This window comes from Camarhynchus parvulus, chromosome Z (assembly GCF_901933205.1).
Source record: "Camarhynchus parvulus chromosome Z, STF_HiC, whole genome shotgun sequence".
In the NCBI taxonomy this organism is placed as follows: domain Eukaryota; kingdom Metazoa; phylum Chordata; class Aves; order Passeriformes; family Thraupidae; genus Camarhynchus; species Camarhynchus parvulus.
The window spans coordinates 31837910-31852135 of NC_044601.1; the positions used below are offsets into that span (position 1 = coordinate 31837910).

Here is a 14226-nt window from a genome sequence, read left to right on the forward strand (position 1 = left end):
GCCAGCGCAATTCTTTTAAGGTTGCAGAAATTATGTCAAGTGTCCATTTGGAAAATAAAGGGTGCCTCAGAATGGATCTTGGAAACTAGGGTAACTTTTAAAGCCCCTGCATAGTTCCCTGGAATTCTAAAACTTACATCAGCATTTAATCAACATACTGTTTCTACGCACTGTGCTTCCTATTTCCTTAAGCCAGGACCCATGACATCAAATAATAAGGCCTTAAATATTTTAAAAGAAAATGTTGGGGTGTTTTTATGTATTCCAGACATTAATATATTTTTAATTGACCAAGCCTTTCTGTATGTTATTTTTATAAAAATATGTTTAAATAGTAATTAAATTAAAAAAAAAAAAGGTAACTTAAAAGCTGGCAGCAGCAAGAAAGCACCTGAGACAAAAGCTGTAACAAATTATTAGGAAGAGTTGTCTTCATCCAAAGAGGTCTGTTTCTCTTTCTTAGTAGTAGCAGGTGTTCATACTGTGATTTCCTATACAGTGGTATTCTAGGCAAAAATTTCACTTGCCTTTTTGGCACAGGTATGTTCCTTTGAATTCACACTAGAAACTTTTGTTCCTACTTCCCCTTTTACAGTCATATCCTAGGAGAAACTTCAGTTTACAAGCCTCCAAAATATTGGACTATAATTGTACTCCAGTGTACAATTATACTGGGCTAGAAAATGAACTCGTTGTCTCTTTTTCTTTAACTCTTTTTAAATACTTGTCCTAGTAAATCTGTGCCTTCTATTTTTGAATGGACAAATACCACATATAAATCATCCAACACTAATCAGGCTGTTTAAGCATGAAGGATTTGCTCCCATGTGTCAGGTGTTTTATTTGTAAAAAAATGTTCTAGAAAGAAAAATGCGGATTTCATAATACTTTTTTCCTGTTATCTGTTTTTAAAATGGGAAATTTGTTTTTAAATGATCTGAGGAATAATTTGTCTCTTAAAAGAACTTCAGAGAGAATTTTCACTTTCAAGACCTCCTCTACTCCTCTATCAAGTTTTTGTGTGACACTGTTAAACACAGATAGCTGCTTATATTTTCCAGATGTTCACAGTGGTCCCACTTGCTTTCTGATAGTTTCAAGAGCTACTACATGCTCTAAGATTAGTTTCCAGCAACTGAACAGAACTTGACTCAAGCTGAAAACAGCAAGAAAGAGAATATGCTTTAGAAAAGGCTAGTTCTGTATGGATGCTGTAAAGAACAGTATTTTTTCTTTTATCTTTGAAAGAATATCCTCTGTGGGTATTCTGAATTCATGAGGGTCAGAATTCTATGACGAGGTTCCATTAGATATTCCACACGATGAAAGTTTAATGTTTAAAATAAAGTGTACTTACCTGAAGACATTTGATATTGTGAGGGATTTTGATTTAACAGAAAATGATATGGCAATATACTGAAATCAATGCAAGCCATTGTGCAGCCATTGCAATACACCGTGGGATCACAGTACAAATCTTATTCTCACTATTGGCCCTCATATGCTCACTGTCATGATGCTGAGCATCCCCTGGGGCTGGGAAGGAATATGTGTGTAAAAGCCTGCTCAAGCTCACTGCTCTGTTCAAAGTTCATTTTGTCAGTTATTCAGTTTTTATACTCTCTTTTGAGCTGAGAGATATGCACTTACCCCTTTCTGGGCTGGCTAACTCAAGAAGCCATTCACACTCTTTTGATTAACTCAGGCATAAACATTTCCACAATCAGTTATTCCACTGAACTGATATAGGCATTTATCTAAAACTAGCTCTCCAGACCCTCTTGGGTTCAGTTTTCTTTGCAGCAGCTGTGATCAGTCATTCTTTGCTCAGCTTCATAAGTACATCACCCTTGCCACCACACCTCTTTTAGGCGTTTCCTGACCAGAAATCAAAAGGTAATTTTATTTCTTTAATAAACAGGTTTATCCAAGAAAATCAGTTTTAAAAAAGAAAAATGGAAGATAAACTAAAAGACCAAAAAGAGAAGAAAAAGAAAAGTGAATATATGTATGTGCTCAGAAGCGTAGAGATGGTCAAATGAATAAGATACAGCCTTCATAGCATGTGCATCTTGTAGCACTACACAAGTGTAGGTGTCAGTCTGGATTAGTGGGGCATGCAGTCACAAAGGTAAAGAAGAAAAAGGGAAGTGTATTCTTTGGTTTATGTATTTCCCAGTCATAGTGGTGATCTGTTTATACCAGTCTTTCCTTAGCGTCTGTGTGGGAAAGCCTGAAAGACTGCCAAGCAACATTGTCACATTGCCCACCTTTAAAGAAGATGGAATTGTAGAACAAGTTGTAAAACAGAAAGCAAATTTGAATTGTTAAAATTACTTCCTGCGGTATACTGCAGTGTTCACTGTCATCCATCTCACCATTTCGCAGAGTAACAAAGGCTTTTGTTGGTGTACATAAACAGTTTTATGGTAGGAAGCAGGCCCAAACTCATTATCTGGGGCATGTGATAATCATTCAAAGTAAGCTGTGTATCTGTCATGCCTATCCAATGCATCAGTGAAAAGCATATCCTCAAGATTAACTTATTTATGCATGTATTTGGTGAGAGCTGTTCTTGTGCTAAGCTTACAACCTGTTGCTGGCTCTTTAAGTAACAAACTTTCCCTTTACTAGGTGAGCCTCATTCAGTTTTGTTGCCAAATTAAGTGGGGTGTCTTCAAAGTCACATCTTATTTGATTGTATACAGCAATTCCATGAAGGTTTCATAAGGCACTCTTATAATTTACCCAGGTAATTTAGGGACTGAAAGTCTTTATTGTGTAAGTCTTAAAAATAGACATTTCTACTTCTGTCCAAATGTTTAATTTATAAATTTAGATCAAAATTCTTATTAATTTTATATGCCATGTAAAGCAAACACCTAGAAAAGTTGCTCATGAAAATTATGCCATGACAAAGTTAAAGTAAACTGTTTCAATTTCTTAGAAGATTGAGTTGCTTCTTAGAAAGGTTATGTTTGGTTTTTCTTTCATGTTCATAGTATGACAAAAAAAGAAGCAAAGAAAATTTTTATTGCGTAAAACTTCATATCCAATTGGTCATATTTTCTTCTGAGTAGAATCATTTAAGACCTCTTTAATACTAATTATATACAATCTATTCAAGTTGGGGTTTTTTCTCTTTCTAGATTACAGAAAGAAGGTGAAATGAGGAGAAAAGGAAGTTGTGACTTTCTCAAATTTATGGCTTTCAGCTTTTCTTTTAATACTATGGAGTTTCCTTTTCCATCTGTGTCTTTTCCTGTTCATGCATACTTTTATGGAAAAGTTTTCCACTTGGTGATGTTGCCTTTAAAAAAAGGGGGGGGGGGCAATTAAAGTATTTTAAAAGTATACTGACTGTACTCAGTGACAGTGTGTTATGGTGTTGAATATTTTCCTTTAAATTTTTAAGAAATTTTTGTATGTGCCTTATAAGTTAAAAAAAGATGACATGGGAATTATTTGTCAGTTTTTACTCTAGAAGAAAATATCCTTGAGTTCAGAGCTGCCTTGCTTCATAAACTATTTGGAAGTGGTAGCCTGCATATGCTTTCATATGGTTTGAAGCATCCTGGATAATTCAGTAAAAAAAACTGACAAAAAGAATTGTTTACAGATGTCAAGATACTGAAAAGGAAGTGAAAAAGAAGATGAAGCATAGACCAGGTAATGCATATTAAGAAAAGTACTAGTCTTCAGCCTGTATGTGTGAAGTCATGGGCATTGCTCCCACTGAGGAAGGAGATCAGAGAATGGTAAAGGCCTGTTCTCTGAAAATTTCAGAATTGTTAGGGTTGGAAGGGACTTCTGGAGATCGTCCAGTCCAATCCCCCTGCAAAAGTAAGTTCACCTAGAGCTGGTGAAAAAAGAAATGTCCAGGTGGATTTGAATGTCTTCCGAGAGAGAGACTCCACAATGTCCCTAGGCAGCCTGTTCCTGTGCTCTGACATCCTCAATGTAAAGAAATTTTTCTCATGTTGAGGTGGAATTTCTTGTGTTTTGGTTATGACCATTGCTACTTGTCCTGTCATGGGCACCATGGAAAAGAGTCTGGCACCATCCTCTTGGCACCTGCCTTTGACATATTTATATTCACTAATGAGATCCCCTCTCAGTTTTCTCTTCTCTGGACTAAACAGGCCCAGCTCCTGTGGTCTCTCCTCAGAAGAGAGATGCTCCAGATCACGAATCACCTCTGTTTCCTCCACTGGACCCTCTGCAGTAGCTCTTTGTCTTGGGCCCAGAACTGCACATGGCACTCAGGTGTGGCCTCACTCAAGCTGAGTAGAGGGGCAGGATTGCCTCACTCAGCCTGCTGGCAATGCTCTTCCCAATGTGCCCAGGATACCATTGGTCCTCATGATCAGCTGAGTAAACTGAATGTTAGGACTGAGCAGGAAAGAATAGAAAACCACAGAAAAATCATTATGTTGGTCTTCTATTATCCCATGGTGCAATAGTCATTTTAACTATAACCACTTTTGTCTGAAAGACTGTAGTAGTACAAGAGTAAGTAAGGTATGCAATGGGACATAAGATGTCAAATACACATTAATGGCCTCTGCCAGAGGAGTTGCTAAATTCACTAAATCTTCTCCGTTGATCACTGCAGTTGCTGACAGTTCTAGGAGGGCATAAATTACTTTTAATAGATGAATAGAGCTTTGTATTTGAATTAGAACACCCTCTCTGCAGTCTTCATAAAAGGAGAAATATGTACTGTTGTAGGCAACTACACTCTGGAGTTATTTGCCATGACACATTATAGACCCAGGTAGATGCAAGTAAGAAGGAATACCCAAATTCAGAGAATAAGTACTTTGCTGGCTGTAAAAGTTGACTGTACCGATGCAGCCAGCCTTTAGCTCAGGGCATCCCTACATCCCTTGTCAGCAAAGGCCAGGAATGGGCAGTGGGGAAAATTTACTTATTGTCTCCTCTGTGTATTCATCTTGGCAGAAATGTTTTCCATGTGGGCAGTATTTTAGAAGAAAATTAGTATCTTCCAGCACTTTTGCCATCCCATCCCTCTAGCAGCACCTTGGAGGCCTGTGGACCCTTCGGATGTTGCAAGAACTAAAACCCTAAAACTGTGTAAACACACATTCGGAATTTATTTTTGCAATTATGGCATGCATACATGCTCTCCATTTTTAGTCTTTTCCCCTGCTCAGGGGAAGTTAAGGATTAAAGTGCAGCAGTTTGTTTCAAGGTGTAGGAGTAAGCTTAATAGTCTATTCTGAAACATAAAATCACACACTTATTAGTACATATAAATTAGTGTAGTTATTGATGTTCTGCTGAAAGCATGGATTTTCTAAGATGTACATAAATCTTAAAATAACAAAAGACATGAATAAAATTTAAGTTATGCTTGGGAATAATGCAACAGAAGCTGATTTGATTGTATCCCATTATTTTTTCTGATGTCTTGAAGTGATGTGTGTTTGTGAAGATACCCCGCACACACATATAGGTATATTTGCCCTCGCTGTTATATTGCTCACTTAAAAAGAGAGAAATAAATATTCCCGGACTTTGCATTTTGCATTTGAGACTTCTGGTTGTTAACTGTCTTGTTTTGATTACTGCTGTGGTTAAGAGCTGCTGATTCACAGACAACCGACAAAACTTGTTTTTCCTGGAAGTCATCTGTGACTCTCTTCACAACAGCTTGTGCTAACTAGACTTTGATTAGACTTTGAAGTGTCCCCTTGGTGGAAAACTTTTTTTTCCTGCTTTTTTAAAAAAAGATCTGCTTTTTTAGCAGGTCTACTAAAAAAATAATTTGTTAGATTAGTAATCAAGTGCAGTTAAATAATGATTTTTATGCATAAAAGCCCATTGATTTTCCAGTTCATTTAAAATATATTTTAAATATTATACCGTAAAATATTTATTTGTGAATCAAAAGCCAGATGTACTTGGGCTTTAAATTATGCTTCTATTGTAGTCCTTGTGAGTTTTGTGCATCACTGATAATTCAAATAAAGATCATGCTATTGGAAGTTCTGAATAAATGCATGGCTAATACCATGACAAAAAAATCTTTAATATCTTGTGAAACCAAGGAAGTTCAGAGGAAAATAAATGTAACTGGGATGAGTAAGTAATTTGGGTGGTTAGAGTTCCAGAATATTAACTCTGTTTTTACAGTGCTCACTGTAAAAGGAAAAGAACCATTTTCTAGCCTTTTAGAATGCAGTATTACAGCCATACCTATGTGTTTTATGGTCACTGTAAGGAAGACGATGTTTGTAAGCTTGACTGCATGTCTCTTACTGTGTTTCTGTTTGAGGTTTGTTTACTGTGGAGTTTTTGTTCCTGGGGGCAATGCTGACAATTGCCTTTTTAACATAGGTAGGGGATTTATGTTCAAGGCAGCTGGCCATGCATGAATAGGTAAAGCTAACAGACTTGTTCAGACACTTTAGCTGGTGAGGTGTTAAGTGTAACATCCCTGTCAGATGAACCAGCACTTTTCGACAGAAATGGTGTAGATAGGTGCCTAATTTGAAAGAATAAGTAGGTTGATGATTTGATGAATATGTTCATTAACAAACAGGAAAATTTATCACAGTTTGTAGAATGAAACACCCCCGACTAAGGGTAGTACTAATAGCAGGAGTAATAAACTACTGCTGTGACTTGGGGAAAAGTTCCACTTTTTTGAAGCAGCATTTATTTCATTTGGATTTACATGTTTGATAAAAAAATGTAGTCCCTTATGCTCTTCTTCTCAGGCGCAAAGCTACAACTTTACTCTTCTAATTGATGTGGCATGTATTTTTTTCTGGATTAACTTGAGGAAAAGTTATCCACAGAGAGAAGTAATTTGAATGTATTACATTTGATTCATGTGTTCAATCAAGTTTTTTTTTGGTTTCATAGCTTTTTATAGATAAATAATCAGATCCTTCCTTATATTGCCAGTGAGATAAAGTTACTGATTTCTAGCTAATACTTTTCAGATACTAAGTGTTTTAATTTGAAACAGTGTGTTGAGGCTAATGGGTTTCACTAGGAATATCTTAATCATAACAAGGGAACAATTGTTCATTGACCTTTTATTGTTTTGGGGTTTTTTTTGTTGTTGTTGGTTTTTTTCCTTTTTTTTTTTTTTTAATGTGGATTTAATCTTGGAGCAGTTCCAGCTGTGTTAATAAACCTCAGGAAGCTTCACTGAACATAAATATATTTTAAAAAATTCGGTCTTTTACCTAATACATAGACAACTAAGCAAGAGCAGCTGCTTACTGAAGTCAGTTTCTGTTTTACTACATATGAAATTCATAATCAAAAACAAAACATGAAACTAGTTCACAGCTAGTAGTTGGCTGATATACACTCAGTAGTTGCTGTTGAATCTGGCTTGCACATAGGAGGTTGAATTTAGTTAATAGGGGAGAAGTCATAAAGCATTAATTGCTTTTGATGCTTTCAGACATTTCTAAAATCAGCAATCTAATTTAATCTCAATGAAATTTAAATCTTATGTTTTATCTGCCAAACTTATAAAATTCAAACATAATCAATTTTCTTCAAAGAATTCCAAGTATGAAAACATTTTGGTCATATGTCAGGATATATATGAGCATTACTTGAGTATTATATGAATATTATATGATCAATATATGAGTATTATTGAAAATTCTTAATAATGCTGACTACTTCTTTTGCAGAATAGGTATGAAATGGAAACATTTGTAATTCCTGGGGAGTAAACGGGAAGGGGGGGCAATCAGAATAGTGGACAGCAACTGGTGGTACTCATGTTGTATGGAAAAACTGCCAGTTTAGAGGGAAAACCTGCCATTTTAGAGGGACACAAGTATAAATTGCTGCATGACATTGATACTATATGGTTTGGTGTTTTTTTTGGTTTTTGGGGTTTTTTTTGTGTGTGGGGGGGGTTTTTTTTGTTTGTCTGTTTTTGTGGGGTTTTTTTTGTTTGTTTGGTTTTTATTTCATTTTAGAGTTTAGAAGAAGGTTAGGGGATTTCTTTTCCCTTGAGAAAGCTAGAGGTTATCATACAGTTTTCTGTTTGTACTGAGCATCATCAGGAAGAGGGAGGTTTGGGAATCCTCTTTCTGTAGATCCCGGCAATTAAGTTTTATCCAACTGAGAATAGCCATCAACACTGTCATGACTGAGCTTCAGATGGCAACTAAACACCACCGAGCTGCTCGCTCTTTCCCCACACAGTGAAATGAGAGGAGAAAATTGCAAGGGTAAGAGTGAAAAAAGCAATGGGTTCAGATAAAAATAGTTTCCTAATTGAAATAAAAATAACAGTAAGAATGATAGCAATAATGAGAAGGAAAATAACAGAGATAAGTAAATGCCAGGCAAGATGATGCTGCTGAAAACAACTGCTTACCACCAACCAACCAAAGGCTGGCCAGTTCCTGAGCATCAGCCCCTTGGCAGCCTCCTGCCTCCTCTTTTTGCTGAGCACAGCCCTACAGGGTGTGGGATATCCTCCTCAGCTGGGGTCATCTGTGCCGCCTGTGCCCCCTGCCAGTGTCTGCCCAAGTGATGCAGGAGGAGAGGCCTTGAATCTGTGTAACCACTGCTCAGCAACAAGTAGCACCTCCCTGTGTTACCCTCGCTTTTCTCACACAAACCCAAAACATAGTTCCTTACCAGCTACTGTGTAATTAACTCTATAACAACCAAAACCAGCAAGAAAAGTGTTTCTGAATGTTTTGCCTTATAATAAAGGATCACTCCCAGCACTTCAAAATGCAGTACTGGGTTTTGTCTATGGCAAGAGTGATTTTTCTATTTTATTGGACCAATTTTTAAGTTCACTGATGATGGCTGAAATCAGGACCCTGGTCACTTCTTCTGGTATTGTTACCAGAAGAAGCTTCAGCATTAAAAGTCCAAGCTCCAGCACTAAAAGTCTTTCTGTCTTTTTCAGTTTGGTCATCAAATCATAACAGAGGATGCATATATTTGTGGAACTACAAGGCACAAAATTTTAGAAATATTCTTATATTATAGTTCAGTCATTGCAACAAAACGTTTTTGAAATAAAACACTACATTTCAGAGCATTTCTTCTCTGTTTTTTATTCAAGTTAGTATGAGTGATATCTATATTTAGCATGAGGTCTCATTCAAAGGACTACATTTTTTTTCCTGACCAGATTTTGCTTTTTCTTTCATATCCCAGATGGCTATTCCCTATTTTGGAAACAAATAGTAAAAGTCTAAATACTCTGCCTTATTCAAATTTTATTTGGCATTGTTTTGTTCAGTCCTGGACACCATTTTTTGTCAAAAGTTCTGTGTCCAAAAGCTTTCAGCCAGTTCTTTTGAGGGCAATACTCAAAAGTTGGCAGAATAGTGATGGGCTTACTACTACTTGTGGGTGAGGTGTTGTGCTCACAGACTGACAGATATTTGGACTGTAAGAAGAATGGCTTATCTTATTAAATTGGAATGATAATTATGACTGAATTTCAAATACTGTCAAACATTTCAAACTTGACCTTTACATGCAAATAATCCAGCAAACATGCTGAACCGGAGGGCACCATTCCATTGAAAGGAAGTTCCTGGAAAGAAGGCCAAACGCTTGAAACAGTGTTTTGATTGCTTACTCCAGATTTTCAAACAAGGAACGATGACAATCATCCCCGCTAAATGTGTTTGTGGTCTGAAAAATTTACCATTAACAAAATTAAGCTTCATGTTCCTCAGGCTTTTACAGTTACAGACACTCTACTTTTAAGAAGCTGAGCTTGAACTCAAGCCCCTACCATTAAGGCTTCATTGGGTTTTTTGGGAACTAAGGTATTATGTAGTAAAGGCATTATAGCTTCTACACTAAATATGTTTGACAGGCTGCAGTCTTCTATGAATCTTCTGGGACATTGGACTCTTCTAAATGTTTTTAAAACCACTAACATGCTGAATGCTTTATGAATAATTAGTAGTGGTAAATGTAGGGGCACAACTCTGTGCTTTGCATTCTGTTCCTCTGTCAGAGAAAATACCTGTTAGAACTTGTGTCCTATTGTTGTAGACATTTATTTTCCTTTACTGCAGTGCTGACATTCATACATGTGTTCTATCACATCCCATTAAGGTACCGAGCAATGTTTTTGAAGAATGCATTTTCTGTACATTGCAGTCCATGTAATAATTACTGTGAGGTAATATTACCACTGGTTGCAAACTGAGTAAGTAAACTTTTGTCAGATATCTGTTGATATACTTGGATGGCTCTGACCACAACAAGGTTTCAGTCTCGTTTGGGTCTAATTAAGCTGTAATATATAAAGTTAGTAATACCAAAAAATAATTGACTGTGGTGGTTGTGTTTCCTAGGTATAGCATACCTGAGTGGAATGTGCAGTGAAAAACGAAAATGTATTATTGCAGAGGACAATGGTCTGAATCTGGCTTTTACAATTGCCCATGAAATGGGTCACAAGTAAGTATGTGGATATTAAAGGCTTTTATTCATTTGCATGTAATACTACTGTGATTTGACTAATTTGATTGTGTACTTCAGTTTTTTATTTCTTTCTATAAGGAGGGGATTTAAATGAAAAATTCAGAAAATAGTGTTTCTGTTGATAATAATAATAATAATATGTATCAATATATGGTATATAGCTTAAGAAATTGTTTATGACTTGAAGTAATACGAAAATCTTTATAGCTACAAAAGAAATAAATTAACTGGAAAGACTGCTATTGTCTGGGGAAAATCAGGTGCCCCAAGATGTTTGTTCTGTGCTGACTGTGGTATTGTGTAACAAGTCCAACTCTAACAATTGTTGCCAGCAAGCATTTTAATGAGATCATAAGTTGGAAGAGCCCTTATTTAATTTGGCTTTCTCAGGATAGATCCCATTATAGTGTAGAACAGTCATTGGTCATTGCAACATTAATGTTTTTCATCTTAGAAGAAGAAAAGGATGGCAAAATGAAGGTGAAGTTAACTGTCCTTCACAGCTGGGCTGGATGATTTTGCTCATTCAGTGTCAAATATTTTAGCCCAAAGTAAAAAATTAATATTTTACAATAATAAAATCTGTTAATAAGATTTCAACTTCATTCTTGACTTCACTACTTGTAAAAAAAAAAGAAATAGAAAATGTCTTATTTTTAACTGAGATAAAAAGGGAGTATGTATTACGCTATCATTTTTTTATGCAGTGTCTGTGCCAGGCATTTGTGTATTTGTATTATAATGTCATGATGGAGTCAGAGTCCTTAGCTGTCACTATCTGAAACACAGCGGTCTTGCACCAAGGAGTGTAGGGTGACATTTTAGAGATATTTGTTTTTTTCTGCATGGGTATCTCTGTCTGCCAGCCAGGCCCTGGCAATTGCAAGGAAGATGCTAGAAGTAGTTGAAGCTTTGTGAAGAGACAATATAAAAATGCTTGAAGACAAACATTTGAATGTAGATCCTATTGGAAAGGACTTGAGGAGCTTCAAATATATCTAGAGTATCTCTCACAGAGATTTGTCTTGCTCATTCTTAACTGCCTCAGAAGCAGAGATTAAATGCTCACCATACAGACCAGTCATAAGTGGTTCCTTCAATACATCATCTTTTCTAGAAAATTTTCACTAACTTTTTGTGAATCTTTAGGTCATTTAACTACTACCTTGGGTTTTTTGTGTGTAATATCTTTAGCCATTCTAGTTGCTCTTGTGAAGAGTCTAGTTCAGCAGCATAGAACCAAAAGACTTTCTCAAAGACTTTGCTTCTTGAAGGATAAAGGAGAAACAATTGTTTTCCATTCTGTACAACAGATATTCTTACTCATAAATTATTGTACAAATACATTCAAAACTTAAGCAATATAGATGCTGTAGATTTTCATTTTCTGAGAGCATATACAAAGACATTACCAGTTGTCATTGCATTGACGAATATAAAATTCTGATGTGTTCCTTTCATTGAAGAAATTTTTCCTGATATCCAACTCGAACATCCCCTGGCACAGCTTGAGGCCATGTCCTCTTGTCCTGTAGCCAGTTGCATGGAAGAAGACACCCTTATATTAAATACTTTCTGATGCATGGATGTTTATTAAGTGTTGTGTTGTTGGTTTATTTTTGTTTTTCCAATTGGAAGGGAAATATTCTCAATAAAATACAATGGCAGACTAAACCTTACTTTGCAATGTGAAATGTCTTTGTTCTAGCCTTGTGTATCTGGATGTAGATGAGATTTTAACGACATTGAGAAATAATGTAAGTTAACAGTTGAGTTTTGAATTCTGTGTAATTGGTCATTAAAAATTGTATCACATTAATGGACTTGGTTTTATAAAACATATTCTAATTATTAAAATAAATTTACTAAGCAATTAGGTAATTACATCATGAGGTCACATTACAAAGTAAAAACTAATAACAGTTAATTAAAAGACATTGTGTGGAGGACAGAGATAAGAGTGAGAATTGCTGGTGTTGAGGTTAACAAGCTACATGTGATTTTACTTGAATGATGGCCCTCTAAGGGCTAGGATTCCTTTCGAAGGATGGAGAAATAAAGAATGGATGTAAATTTCTGCATCTCAAAGTATGTTAATTTACAATTATTAAGTGCTCTAAATGTAGTTTAGAAGTTGTCTTAGCCACTTAAAAGAGAAACTGGTGTAATTCTTCAGAATTAATTTTACACACTTCTGCATTCTTTTTCTGACAAGCGTTTTTGGAATACGAGAGGTAACTGTTACTGAAATTTAAGGTGTTCTGCCATGTATTTTTTAGTGATGAACAGGGAGTCTGTGGTATTTCTGAATCACCTATTTAATAGTTAATGAGCAAAAAGCATATATTCTGTGTGAATATATTAAAAGGTTGTATGAAATCCTCACTCAGTTTATCAAGGATCCCACAGTGTTGGTGGAGACTGTGCTGGTAAGCTGTCCCCAAATAATCTTGCTTCCTTCTCTGTCCCATACAACCTCATGGGCTATTAGGGTATTGGATAGAAGGTGCAGGGAAAATTCTTGTCATTGTGGCTTTATTCCAGCTGCAGAGTCTCTCATTTCCCTTCAATTGTTTCTTTCTTAATTTTTTCTGTTCCTTTTGGCTAATAGTCTAAAGCTGTTTTTTCAGACCAAGATACAGAGATAAGGATATTAATTTATCTGTTGGTACTATCAGAGATGTTGAACTTTGACTGTTTTGGCTGGTTTTCATCACCACTGAGTTTTCTGTTCAAATTGAAGTCAACTGAAGTGTAGAGACAGGAGCCTAACTTTGAGTAAAATAGTTTGAAAAGTACAACTGCTGTTTGAAAAATTGAGCTTTGTAGTGATTTTTAAAATACATGCACAACAGTTGTAGGCAATCATCTTTCCCATACACGTATTTGTGTCATTACAGATTTACACAGAAATTGTTATAATTCCCTGCTTTTTGTGCATAGCTGCATACAATGTGGACATGCCTGGAGAAGAGGAGGCTCTGGGGGTAGCCCAGACCTAAAGGAGACCTGCAGTAGAGCCTGGAGAGGGGCCTTTTACAAAGGCACATGGTGGCAGGACAAGGGGGAATGGCTTTAAACTGAATGAGAGTAGGTTTGGATTAGATACTAGGATTTTTTACTGTGAGGGTGGTGAGGCATTGAACAGGTTGTCCATAGCAGTTGTGCACTCCCTGTCTTAAGTTGATCCAGACCAGGCAGGGTGGAATTTTGACCACAACCTGGTCTAGTGGAAGTTTCCCTGTCTGTGGCAGTGGGTTTGGAACTAGGTGATCTTAAATGTCCCTTCCAACCCAAACCATTATATGATTCTATGGTTCTCTTATTTTTATATTATTTTTGTATTGTTTTACTGTCTGTGAAATTTTCTATCCTCCTTGTTTAAAAATTGGAAACTTTACAGGCGTATTTATCTATAAAGCGTAGTACTTGTTTAATAAGAAACTACTTTTTAAAATTACTCTTAAAAAGAAAGGTAATGTGATTTGCTTTTTCCTTGATACTTATTTATTTGATAAAAATTAACAGGAGACTTTGGCTTTGTATTGCATTTTGGCATTACATATTCTCTATTTCAAACATGGTTTGTACAAAATCACCCTAGTAGTTTCATCTCTTTTTTTTTCCTGATAGGTCAGGAAAAGTATCCATAAGGTAACTATTCTAAACTCTTGCAGTTGAACTGACACTGCACTGAATGGTCTTGAAAGGATTTTCTTTTCTTTTTCTTAAACTACTTTAATGAAGTTAAAA

The 14226-nt window shown here is 36.0% G+C and overlaps 1 protein-coding gene across 1 annotated transcript in view; it reads left to right on the forward strand.

Moving 5' to 3' along the window:
- Window positions 1-14226, forward strand: part of ADAMTS19 (ADAM metallopeptidase with thrombospondin type 1 motif 19) — a 130770-nt gene that overhangs the window by 57605 nt on the left and 58939 nt on the right. Inside the window, exon 8 of the mRNA XM_030969320.1 lies at window positions 10344-10449. Coding sequence (XP_030825180.1) covers window positions 10344-10449 — 106 coding nt within the window. The remainder of the gene's footprint in view (window positions 1-10343; window positions 10450-14226) is intronic.